This window comes from Pempheris klunzingeri, chromosome 24 (genome assembly GCF_042242105.1).
Source record: "Pempheris klunzingeri isolate RE-2024b chromosome 24, fPemKlu1.hap1, whole genome shotgun sequence".
Classification (NCBI taxonomy): domain Eukaryota; kingdom Metazoa; phylum Chordata; class Actinopteri; order Acropomatiformes; family Pempheridae; genus Pempheris; species Pempheris klunzingeri.
The window spans coordinates 6,095,417-6,108,934 of NC_092035.1; the positions used below are offsets into that span (position 1 = coordinate 6,095,417).

A 13,518-nucleotide genomic window follows, 5' to 3' on the forward strand; every position below is an offset into this window, starting at 1 on the left:
GCTCCTGCTCAAGTCCACAACTACTTTTTTTGGTCTTAGAAGCTCAAAATAAATTAATAAATAAAATGATAATAATCGGGAGATTTAGTGACGCGGGAGTTTATGTACTTCCTCCTTCAGAGCGTGCTCTACATTTCCTCCTCCTGCTGCTTTCGTTTCTCTTCACTCGGTCATTTAGAAGCCACAGACTTTTATCCGCGTTTGTTGTGAACTTTTAAGAGTTTCTGAACACTTAGAGAGGAATAACTGGCGCTTTTTGAGTCATTTTTGTCCCTTTTTTTTTTTATCACCGAGGAGAGGATGTGGAAGATTTTGGGCTTTTTTATTGTCTTTTTCTCTTGGAGTTCAGTGACAGCAGCCAGCCAGGGTGAGTTTGGGACATGTTTAGTATCTATGAGATATAAAATATATAAAAGTGTTGACTACTTCCGTGAAAAACTTGCCGGCACACCCAGACTGACTGTTCAGATAACAACCACGCATGCGCGGCATTGCGTCACCTTATGATTGTGAAATACTTGTACTTTTACTTGATTACATCCATTATATGCTGCACTACAATCCAGGGGCAAACTTTGTTCTTGATTTTCTCCATTGTAGTATCTAGTTACTAATGGTGGAAGTCATTTAATTGAAGTAAAAGTTCAACACTGTAAAATAAACTGTGAAATAAAAGTAAAGTACATGTACATGAGCTCATGAAATAAGTAGATTTATCAGTGAAACTACACAATTGTATGTGATGTAGTTACATATTCATGCCAACAATTAAAATGTTGCTCATGCTGTAAGTTTTTACTTCATTAGTCCCATGATATACAATATAATACACATATAATACTGTATGAGCATGACATTTCTCAGTAAAAGTACTTCAGCAAGTAAAAGTAGTCTAACTACTTAAAGAGTAAGTAGTTAGACTACTTTTACTTGCTGAAGTACTTGTGGACTTTTGCTGATTTCACATTCAGGACTTAGCAGAAGATTAAGACAGAAGACACAAAGAAACTTAAATGTGAGATCTGACGCTGTGTTGTTTTTGCTTTACAGACAAAGTGATCTATAAGGCTGTAGGTGGCAAAGTCGTGCTCACCCCAGACTTTCCAGCCCATCCCATCACTAGCGTAATGTGGAAACATGAAGCTGACATCGCCATGGAGTGGTACGGAGGCGAGGTTGACTCCTACCGCCACTTCAAAGGTACGTACAGACGCCTTCGCACATTTAGACCAAAGCCTTTACTCTCATTACAGAAAACCTGTAACTGAAAACACATTCAACACCTAAATCCAAATCAGGCTTTCTGGTACAGCAGCAGAGATCCCTTTAAAAGACTTTAAGGGAATAAACTGTCAACTTAAGGTGCTGATAAAGTAGAATTTTTGTTTAGGTGTCTGAAAATTTTACAGAGGAAAATTAATGACATTTTAAGGTATTTATATTCAAGTATTAATTGAACAATAAAGGCCATTATGAGGAGGATGAGGTTGTTGCCTGAATATAGTGGAACCCATTAATCATACTTAAAATCATATTTACAATATTTGATTTGGGGATATTTTGATGTAATGGGTTTAATGCTTGGATTAAGGGATACAAATCATTTGAATTTACCAAATACAATGAAAGCTATACCTGAATTTTGGAAAATGAGGACACAGGTACACAATGTAGTTACATTTTAAAGCATTTATATTCAGGTATTAACTGAAAAATGAAGACCATTTTGAGGCACTTTGTAAATGAAGGAATTGCTCTCATGTGTTTAACTTTACTTACACATTAGTTTAAAATCCCATTAAAGTACTTAAAATACTTAGTTATCGATGAGTAAAATGAGATTCACGTAACCAATTTTGTCTTTTTTAATCTTTTAGCTAATGTTGGGAATCTGTTGCTCCACTGGGCATTTAAAAACAACTAAAGATCCCCGTTTAGGAGCCAAATCTAACCATGTGCGTGCGTTCTTTTAGTTCGTGGCATGCTGAATAGTTCATCTGGAGCAATGACGATCACAGGACTGGCTCGAAACGACAGCGGCAGCTACACCGCACGTATCAACAACCAGTTCACCACCACGACTCAACTCGAGGTCATCTGTAAGTGGAGGAATTTTATATGAAGTTTTTTCTCCTGAACTCAAATGAAGCGTCTCTTTGTTTGCGTCTCTGTCTTCCAGCTCCCGTCTCTAAACCCTCTGTCTCCATATGGTGCCACGCTGAGAAGGTCTACTGTCTTTTCACCTGTGAAGGCAACACCACAGACGCTGAGCCCATCACTTATGGTTGGACTGCGCATGACATGCGCTGGTTGCTTGCAAGTAAAGTGCGCAATATAACAAAGGTATGAACAGAATAAGTCAACATCTGCCTTCAGTAAGAGATAGATCATGTTGCACACAGGAATCTAATCTCCTCATTGATTCACACATTCAAGCATCCGCTGGTGACTTTCAGCTCCTTTTTCATCTACAGTAAGTAAAAGATTTAGACTGAAGTGAAGCCCAGGCTCAAGGGATAGCATGGATTATTTGAAGTGGGGGTGAATGAGGCACTTACCTATAGTTAGTGTAAGCAGAAAGACAGATTTAAGCCACCTAAGTGTAAGTTTATGCTACGTTAAGAATATTTTCACTGCCTTACATTGCTCTCAGGCAATGCTGCCTCGATTGGTCAGTTTGCTTGCGTTACTGTGTGATTTTGGTGCTTTGAATGATTAGCTTGCATCCAAATTACTGTGCTAGTTCACTGATCGAGGCAGCGGTAGTACAGTAAACTTCTGTGTTCTCCGAGGGAAAATGTCAATGGAGTCTGGTGGCTATGAAGCTAGCGGCATCCACTGACGGTGAAATCTGGTTAAATACCTAATACAACCCCAGTTCAAATAATCCAAAGTACTCCTTTGAAATCAGAGCTGCATGGAACTTTTTTTCTCTAAATAACATTCACATTTTATGTGCCCCATAGTTTCAAATTATTTTATTACATGTTGAATATTTTTGCATGTTGTATAATTCTCCACTTCATGTAGTTATCAGCTGATAATTTACAGACTTTTTTTGGTATCTTTTTTGTCCTGTATGCTATAAGATGGCACGTAGATGTGAGCAAAAATTTAATCTGTCAAGTACTTTGGTTTATGACCAAATACTTGCCAAAACTAATGATCTAGACTCAAAACTGTGTAGTTTTAGTTCCTCAGTTCCTCTTTCGGAAAGCTTGTGTGATGGAAGTGCCCTATTATTCATGATTGCTGCTGTGAGGAGGTTTTCTGTGCTGTTTTCTGCTGTGCATGCAAGGTCAGACCTACAGAGACACAAACAGTGTGAGACAGTTCAAATCAGCGCTTCACGACTAATTATCCACATTATTGTCTCGTCCCTGACGTGACTGTTCTGAGCATGTTGTACAAAGACAAGCTCCTTCAAAGTTATGCACATTTGCTTCTCGGGCTTGTGGCTAAAACTATCTTTCGCTGGGTTTGTAGGATGAGACTGAGCCGGTGTTCAAGTGCATCTTGGAGAACCCAGTCAGCTCCAAAAGCAGTGAAGACGCCCACAACCCCTTCTCCACCAGTGAGTCGTCACACCAGCAAATATCGGGACACCTCAGAGTGCATCATCACACATAAGATCAGCTAACCACAGTGGAATAAAGTGTCCTTTTAAACCTTGTGCTGTTATATTCACCCAATCTCATTCTTTTTTTTTTTTAGGGCATTTGATATGGCCAAAACTCGGCATCATAATCTCCTTGGTATTACTGATTTGTGTGGTGTTCATAATCATCTTCGTGTACAAATACAGAAAAGGTAAGAGGTGACAGCATTAGTGTATTGTCATTAGAAATATATGTGCCTTAAATCACTTTCATGTCTCTGAGTATGGTATATCTCTGGAGTTCTTTGAACTATAATCATTACTTATGACAATAGGCTCACTGAAAACAGTGAGTGTCTAATCATGAATAACAAGTTCAGAGCGGAACATTTATGTATCTGTATGTCTGAAGTCTTTAAACCCATAAAAAAGTCTTTATGAAAGAAATCTGAGTCAGACGAATGAGCGTTCAAGACCAGGCAAGCCTCCAGCTGCCCTGCACAGATGGTGGGAACATTGTGTTGCAAGAGTGTGGCAAGACAAAGCAGAACCTGCCTGAGGATCCCTGTGTTTTTAGGTTTATTCAGTATCAAACTAATCCAGTGATAGTTGTCTGTATATCCATGCGTACACTGCAAAGGGGACCTGCTGACAGATAGTTCGGCTCACTTTTGGTGTCGCAAATCTGCCAAAATGTAAACGAACATAAGCTGAGAACAGTTGTAGCCCACAGCTGGCCGACTGACTCCATGACATTATACTTCCTTTTTATAGGATGGGTGTCCAGCTTTGGAAACCCCAGCATGAATTGTGTGTGTGAATGTGTAATACATGTATCAAAAACATGATGATTAATGATGAGTAACAGTGAATTACAACATACATGTGATCATCTTTTAACACAGTAACAGGCGATTGGGACGTTAAGACAGTGGAGGGTAAGATGCTATTTACTCTATAATCCTCTGTGAATTGTTTTAACCAGTAAACTAGAATTTACATTGTGTCCCGTCCTTTATTATTATTTATTATATTATTATTCTCCCAGAGCAATCAACAGTTCTTCTAAAGATCAGACAAAGCCAGGACTCGACATCAGTCGTGCCCCCAGATACCAACAATGGAACAGGTGAGTAAAATGTTACTTTTATTCTATTTTTATTACGTTTATTATTGAGTCAGCTGGAAAACACAAAATCTTCTTTAACGTTCTGACTAAAACTGATCTATTCTTGTATCATTTGACAGCGATTCCATCAATTTCAGAGGTCCCAGAAACATCCATCCAAGTCTCAACATCTGACGTGGCTCCACACACCAGCGAAGGAACTGGTGAGCAATGATTACACAAAACAGCAAAACTATGAGAGGAAGCTGCAGCTGTTTCCAGTGGTGGAAAGTAGCTAAGATTATTATTCCAGCACTGTGCTTATCTGCCACTTCGAGGTCGCTGTTATGGGATTTTAGACTTTTATTCCTTAGTTACTTTTCTTACTACAGAACAGACATTAACCGTCTCACAACTCTTTATGACCCTTTAACTGTGTTTATCTAAACTGTAACAACCCTAAACTGAATATGAGGCAGCAACTAACAAAGTAACTAATTATTTATTAGTTACAGTATTACTTATTTTCATCAGTACTTTTACATAAGTAAAGAGTAAAGAGTACTCCTTCCTCATGAGATCATTTAGTTTGATTTGAACATACTTTACCAATCCTGTAAAAGTCTTGTGTGTGAATCATGCTTGAGTTTGAGCTACAGTCGTCCTACAAGGCTGAACCAGGATTAAAACGTGTCAAAGTACGACATCGATGATAATAAAATAGATAAGGCACAGTGGAAATGACACACAGTGGTGGCCACATTAATAAAAGGCCTTTTTAAAAAGTTGATGATTGACTTGATTTAAAAGATGGCATGTATAGTGCAAACCTCACACTAATCAATCTTTATTTATATCTCCTGTTCACATGTAAAAAAAAAAGAGGAAAAGCTCCTTTGTCAAGGTAAACTGAAGGCTGGTAGGTTTATTATCTTCAGCCGACAATTAATTTGGGATTTTCCCGCATAAACATGTTGTTTTATTGCATGAAGTAGGAACAAGCTAAACTACAAGTCGTGGTGTGATCTCTCTCTGTGCATGTTTATCCTCCCACAACACAAGTAAAAGCCTCACTATTTAAGGTAAAGTTGGAAAATTGAATTGAGAGGAAGAAAAAAGATGAAAAAAGAAAGATGGCTCAAGTAAGAGAAAACCAAAACGTCACTCTCAGCCACTGTCATGTATCTCAAACATTAGTCATATTTCACGTGAGGAAAAACCCTCCTGAGACAGTTTAGTTCTGTTGGAGTAACATTTGAAGCTGCACTGTGGATGTGACGAATCTTTTATCATTTGTCAGGGAACTCAGCAGTGATGTCCGGTGGCGAAGAGACACCGGCGGATATTCAGCCAGCAGATGATCAACAAGAAAAGGAGCCAAGCGAGACATTCCTGCTCCCTGCAAACAGTGAAACAAGTGTTACAGCGGGGTCTGAATCCAAGGACTGCTGCTCATCAACTCCAGAGAGCCAGTAGGGGGTATTAAAGGGAGCTTTAAAAGCTTTTCTGGGTGCTAAACATCCAAATTAGTGAGGGACCTGTTTGGTGGTGTGCAGGCGTTTAATGGGTCACTGCAGCCGTGATATTATCTGTTTGCTTCTACTTAAGGTTTAGATTCAACTCTATATTAGATTAAATATAAGAGTATAAGACCTGGGACCGTGAAATGCATGTTAGCCTCCAAGCAGAGGTGGGAAAGGCAGTAAAGTGATGCACAGATGTGATGAATAGAATGGACAGTAATACCTTTAAAATGCTTAATATAGACGCTGGCAGGTCTAAAAGTGCCTTTTCTTCAGCCAGTGTGTGTGTGATGCTCTTTAGTCACCAGTGTTAGTTACTTATTTATATAGAAGTATATATAGATATACTTATTTATCAGCACTTAATGCAAATCAAATGAACTGCGGCTCATTTCCACCTGCAGACTCAGTAGACGCCGTGCTAAATTACAAAATGACAATGAAGCGCTTCAGTTAATTTATTCTTTGAGTGGTTTATTTTTATTCATTTTCATTTCACCAGACAAGTCGTTAGGAACAGTTTCCTGTTAACTGTGGCGTCCTGTGACCATCACACTGAACTATAGATTTTTACAACAATACTGATTCAGACGCTCACAGTAACTTTTATATTTCACCAGCAGTTGTTAATACAGTAGTAATATTTTAGTCTAAACCGTAGGAAGACCTGCTTAAAGCACTGAGAAGCAAACTGGGACAATGTCGCCTGTTTGGACTGCTGATCTTTATATTCATGTCTATAAGACTGCTGCTGAAACTTGAATATTTAATTAGTTTTATTTATTCAATGATTTCTTTTTGGTTTGTGTTTGCCAGATTCCTCTGAGCCAAGTCAAAAACACATTTCACTTCTTTTCGCTGCAGCTTGTACACTTGTTTTTTACATTAAAGGCCAGTTCTCAGTAGAAAGAGGCCAAAGTAAGTCCTGAACCAAATGTAGAGTACTTCCCCTCCCTGTGAAGGGCGGCTGGTTACTGGGACGTTTTTTAGACTTTATGAGGTACATTTTTAAAAAGGCTTTGACATAACATAGCAGCGGGTGTAAGAGAAATATTTTATTTATAAGATGAGCTTGTGAATAGTTGCTGTTTCTCTTCTTTTTATTGTCATGTGTTCTGTTTGTCTTTGCTGCTGCTGCTCAGTCCTTCTCTGTCCACCGGAGGTCCTCACACACTCTACTACTGACAGCAGCTGTGTCTGCTTCAGGGACTGTATGTAAAAATGGAGACTGGATGTGATGCTTTTGTATTAGCGTGCAAATATTGTGCTGTTTCGTTTAAACGTCATTTCAAACAGGGCGTATTAGAGACAGTGAATGTAAGTGTGAATATCGAAAAGAGTGTGCAGATTAAATTAATAGTGTCAAAGTGAATAAATACTTTGATTATGTTTTTTTTTTTATACTGTAAGTTTTTTTTGTTTATTTTATGTGTTTTATTTGCTTTCACCTGTTGCACTGTGTTTTTGATGTGTGGGGGTGTTTTTAATGCCTGAATGTGGTTTTTTAAACCACCATGACAAAAGGAGAATTTCTGTTTTTACCTGGAACAGAAGTTATTTTTATTATTATTATTGCTGTAACCTTTGAAAGAACAATGTGGTCTCAGATTTAGTTGCAAGCACAAAGAGAGGTTGTTCAGTTTATGATGAGACCAAAGTGACACCACACCTACAGTCAGGGTGCTCCGTGCTCTATTGTCACAGTGTCACTGGATATACAGTCTTACAACAGCGTGGACGTGTCACTCAGGTTTCCCCTTTGGCAGCTCAGGTTGTATCTGCACTGCAGCACACTGTACAATATGCTATTATATAGTCTGTGCAGTTGCTGGTTAGAATAGACGAGCAGTCTGTTCATGAACTGGAGTCTTTAGACATTCACTCATTGAACTAAGTTAACTTGTGCTTATAAACTCGTAAACTGATCAATAAAAATGAGGAAGAACCTGTGTCTCATTTTGTTTGCAGTATTTTATTTCAAATGTCTCCAAATCACCTTATTCACTGGAAAGCTGCATCGTTGCCTCGTCCTCAGGCAAAAAACCTACTTTCAAAAAGTAGATTTCTTCAGATGTTAGTGTGTTTGTGTGATACATGTGACAGCAGACCTCCTCAGAGGATGAATCCTACCATCTTTGATGACTTGACGTGAAGTATCCCCGGATCACAGGTCCTCTTACCTGCAGAACTAAAGCCTCAGCTGTGTGTTTTAACTAAGTTTATCATGCTAGTATGCTAATCCAAGATGGTGAATAAACATAGTTGAGAAATCAGTACGTTAACTGTGAACCTTTTTTAAAAAAAAGCAAATATTTCAGTTTGCCTAAATGAATCAATGAAACTGACACAACCTGTAAAGTGTTTCACAACCAAAAATTGAGCCCCAGCTTTGTGATGAAAGGATAAAAAGAGCATCTCTGAGTCCGAACATGATTTATTTTGCTTTGCACAAACCCCCACAGAGACTCTTGGCTTCAGTATTGTGCACAAGCTGGTCTGAAGTTACCTCATGAAGCTTGTATGTGTCCAGGCATTCAGCCGTCTGAGTGGTTCGGTGGCAGCAGGCCGCATCTCACCCTGCTGCCATCCAGGTGGAAGACTTGATTTCACCTGGCAGCTGTAGACGAACAACCCTTTTTGGAAAGAGCTCAATATTCCCCTCGCTGGCGGGCGGGGGGGGGGCACAACTCTCACATTGTGTGTTCAGACAAAAATGACAGGCGAGTGTTGCACCACTCATTTACAGGTCGCAACATAAGTGCTACCTTCAGGATGATTCTTCCTGAGCTCTGACAGCCGAAAGCAAGGCGGAGGATGGATGGAATTTAAATTTGAAGAGTGTGGGGGATTGGGGGCTTGATGATAACACACACCCTGAGAAGAAAAGCGGCGTTATCTCTACATGTGCACGCAGGATTAAAGAGTGGAGCGAGGAGCAGGGATCCAGACTACCACAGGGAGAGATGTGTCAGAGGGATTTTTCTATTCAGTCGTATGGTTCAGGTGTTGGGGAAGGCATGTTCTGACAAACCCTATTTACACTCATTTTCCTTCTGCCTACTGAGCTATGAAAACAAAGACAAGCTTCTTGCCTTTTTTAAAGGGGGGGGGTCTCTGAGTGTAAAACACCAACGTTGGCTGGATTTCATGCAGAAAGATTGTGCAGCTTTCTATAAAAAAAAGACTTAATAACATGCATGTGGGTTTTATGTGTGGCTAGCTGGCGGTGGAGGAGGTAAGTGGGTAGTTATGCAGCATCTGTCATCATGTGAAGCCTTTCTCTCTTTAAGGAATGTAGTTTTTAGTGCGGACCGCAGACAGGTGCCACACTGCAGGCCAACATGTCTGAACAGAGACAAACACATGGAAAACTTATATCAGCGCGAGCCCATAATGCTGATTTTCACACAGTTTATATTTCTCAGGTGGTAAAGATATTATAGAGCAGAAGGACGGTGATGCCATAAACATATCTGATCTTATAGACCATGATGCATTGCTGCAGATTACACTACCCAACAGGATATGAAGTGGTTAAACATCCACAACAGTAAAATGCAACATTCACATGAATGCAGCAGGGAGCACTTTTACATTTTCCTCATAATACCTACATGTTGTTACTCATGCAATGCTTTTACTTGTACTGGGGTATCCTCACTGTGTGCCATTAGTGCTTTTTAATTCATCCTAATTGCACAAACTCAGTGAATAAAGCTGATTGTGACTCTGATAATCAGATTGATTCCCTTTATAACTCCAGTTTGGGCTCAGTAGACTTTTCTTTGGAGCCTGAAGGTTTGTGAAACTCCATGAGGTCAGATGAAGTGTGAGCTGATTGATGGCAGATGTGTGAAGTTAGTGAGTAGCAGGAGTGCTGCAGGAATAAAGGTAGCTGCTTTCAAAATAAAAGCAGCACAGCACTTTTTCAATCAAAAGTTTAAAAAAAAAAGCTCATTTAAAGAGGATTCTTTGTTCTTAGTATACATACACATTTCATTTATGGAGTGAAATGCCTGTTTAGTTGATATAATGTTCTATTTATCAATATATATTTATATTTTTGTTGTTTTTCTGAGGATTTTAACACCAAACTTGAGTAATCAACACGATTTAATTTAACAGAGTGAATATAAACGCCAACAAAAGAAGCTTTTGGTTTAAGTAAAAATCCATGTTGACTATTTTAGTATCCAGTATCTAAATTTTTAACCTTTTACTTTGAAAAGTCCATGCAGGAAGTTATGTGATGTGTTGTGTGAGCTTGACACTGACCGCCTTTGCACACCGCTGTGCGTAAAGGTGCACACATCCTCCACAGGTAGACAGGAGGTCGGTGACACTGCCCTCACAGTGATTTATTTTTCTCCTGAACCTGCTGAGAAGAGTCCACGGGAGATGACAGCTCCTCCTCACAACCTCTGAAGGGATTTTATTCATTTTTCTTTCTCAAAATCATAAATAATCACCTGAAAGATGCGTCGGCGCGGCAGGTGGTCGACAGTGAACTTGCAGACCTGCGTCCTCCTGCTGTTGGTGGTCACACAGACAAAGGCCCAGCGCAGAGGTAAATGAATGCTGCATGTTTGAATGCATGGAATAATTCTGTGGTGTGTTTTACAGAAAATGTAACTGCAAAAAGTTAAATTTCTTCATGAATATCAGGAAAAAAAAGTGCAGAAAATACAGTAAAAGTATTGTCAAAATGCTCTAAAATGTTTTAAAACACCAGAAAGTTTGATTTTCTTTAAAGTAATTAGCCCCTCAGCACATTATATGACAGAAAACCCTCATATTTTAATTTAAAATTCAAATTCTTACATTATCATCCACTTGTGCTGCTTCCTCTGAATAATGAGCTCACTTTGTGCTGACACAGGATTTCAAAGCTTGGTTTCTCAGCCTGGTATGAGGCTGTGGCTGGCTTCAATGTCTGGACTTGTCTTTTGGGAATTATAAAAAGCTCACAGCATCTCCTGTACTGTCAAAAGCTTCTGTCTGGAGCCTTTGTTTGGTTTGCAGGAGTGGATATAAAACAGAGGGGCGTGTGACCTCTGTGTTCATGCACTGACCTCATCTCTTTCCACTGGGAGAATATGAAACGCACCTAATGTGATGTCAGGTGCTTGGTTTATTTGATGACTTCCCACTGATTGTGTTTGTCATTGTGGCTGAGCTTCAGGTTTCCTCACTAACCTTGTTTGCTTTAGTTGGATGGATAATGACACAATGAGCCTCTGGGCAGGTAAAAGGCCCTCAGTCCTCTTTGTGGTTATTCTGTGTGTCCTAGTCGTTCTCTTTGTAGTTGTAGTCATTTGGTGTCTCTTTGTCGGTGTTTTTGTGTCACTTTGTGGTTGTTTTTTGTGTATTTTTCACTTGGCAAACCTTGTTGGTTGCTTGTTGGGTATCCGCCATCTTTTCACGTCTCTTTCTGGTCGTATTCCATCTCCTTGTACTCAATTTGTGTCTCTTTTTAGGCTTAAATGTTGACAGTGTGTGTGTGTGTGTGTGTGTGTGTGTGTGTGTGTGTGTGTGTGTGTGTGTGTGTGTGTGTGTGTGTGTGTGTGTGTGTGTGTGTGTTACTGTGTGTGTGTGTGTGCGGAGGAGGGTTATGACTTGTGGTTTGTTCAGATTTTCCCTTCTTCAGGGCTTGTCGGTCCCTCCCAGGGAAACGCACAGTCTTCATCTCCTAACTTTACCTGGCTGTGGTTTCCCTCCTCTGCTCGCTGCGCACACACACACACACACACACACACACACACACACACACACACTTTACACAAAACACAGGCATTATGCTGACATTCAGGTATGCCCACACATTCATGTAGAGACATATTATATGCAGAAATGCTCCAACAAGCTTCACACAAGAATCCAGGATTGTGGATTGTGTAAAAAGTTGATGAAACATCTGCTCAGAAACACTTTGACAAGGTTGTAATAACCTTTTAGGTGCAACTATATCTGCTACTCTTGTTGCTTTGTACATTTTTTTCTTATTCTTTTTAATAACAGTCCAATACAGACAAGCATCATATGACACAAGGATTTTTTCTTTTCCATCCATCAGCTTGTAGCCTCGGTTGTCGCATTAAAAGAGTGAAGGTTTCTCTCTGCACTCAACATTTGGCACTGATGTTCAGCACGGACACTGAGAGCAATCTGTCAGAAATATTTGTCCGTTTTCGTCCACAGTAGAGCTTTGGAAGCCCAGAATACAGCAGCACAAACCATTCAGACAACAGGAAAACCTTCCACTTTGCTCTCTGGTATCGTCTTCAGCTACACAAATCACAATATTTTACAGCTGCTTTTGGGTTTCATTGTGCAAAGAGCCAAATTATAATCTATACTTCAACAAATCTAAGTTTTCAAAAAGGAATTCTTACCCTCTGCATTTCTCTCCCTTTTATATCTCACATTTTATTTAGTAGTTGCATTTATTTTGCCTCAAAATACGCAAAAATACGGGAAAAAAAACAATGATTTAGTTGTTTTTGTTTTGCTTTTACATGAGGATTAATGCACATTGATATTCGAGAATGTACTTTAAATGCAGCAGCGTTGAAAGGTTGTCTGGGAAATGTAGGACATCAATAACAGAAGTAGAAGAGGATGAATCAGGCCGTTGAAAAGTAACCTCACCAAATAAGGGAACTCCCGTCAAACCCTGAGCATCATGAGTTGATAATCTACAGTCTAACAGTGTCAGAGGATGTGAGGGATGATTTTTCCTTGAAGCAAATCACCAGAATTTACATTTACGCCTTTGTTTGCTTTCCCCGCGTTGAACAGATATTACGCCTCTCGGATTTATTGTGTTTCCATAACATGTGAGCACTTTCTCAAAAGATGCAGTAACACAAGCAGCAGACAGCAGTTCTTCCTGGGTGGCCAAACAGCCCCGTTTCCTTGATACGTGATCCTACATTTCATCAAAGCAGACAGCAAATGGGGATAATAAAACCCACATTCGGTGTCGTACAGAATTAGTAGCTGCGTGGTGTGCACTCAGGATATCTAGGGAAACTCGTGGGGTAATTACATCAGGAGGAAAACGTCAGGCTGATTGTTTCTCACCATGTTACAGTGACTTTCCTGCATGCACAGCTGGCTCAGCCTCTCTGAACACGAGGCCCGTTTCTGCCGTCCGAAATATCTCTGCTGTGTTTAATGGGGGAAGTTTGCTGGCTGATATTTAAACCCATGAGAGTCAAGAACATTGTGGTCAGCTTCACTTGTGTATATATACACGTTTGTGGTGCAGCTGCAGGCCGAGTTATAAC

At 39.8% G+C, this 13,518-nt stretch overlaps 1 protein-coding gene across 1 annotated transcript; it reads left to right on the forward strand.

Annotated features, from left to right (window-relative positions):
- Positions 1-252: 252 nt before the first annotated feature.
- On the forward strand, positions 253-8,180 carry LOC139223741 (uncharacterized). The gene is made up of 10 exons (XM_070855729.1): positions 253-367; positions 1,051-1,200; positions 1,974-2,099; positions 2,180-2,343; positions 3,487-3,574; positions 3,715-3,810; positions 4,504-4,536; positions 4,647-4,727; positions 4,847-4,930; positions 6,007-8,180. The coding sequence occupies exons 1-10, from the start codon at positions 301-303 to the stop codon at positions 6,180-6,182; spliced, it is 1,065 nt and encodes a 354-aa protein (XP_070711830.1). The 5' UTR covers positions 253-300; the 3' UTR covers positions 6,183-8,180.
- Positions 8,181-13,518: the final 5,338 nt, after the last annotated feature.

Bases quoted from the DNA above. Each gene is read 5' to 3' on its own strand.
- LOC139223741 (XM_070855729.1), top strand. From the start codon at position 301: ATGTGGAAGATTTTGGGCTTTTTTATTGTCTTTTTCTCTTGGAGTTCA. The intron at 2,344-3,486 runs GTATGAACAGAA...CTGGGTTTGTAG, and splicing joins AAGTGCGCAATATAACAAAG to GATGAGACTGAGCCGGTGTT. The intron at 3,575-3,714 runs GTGAGTCGTCAC...TTTTTTTTTTAG, and splicing joins CCACAACCCCTTCTCCACCA to GGCATTTGATATGGCCAAAA.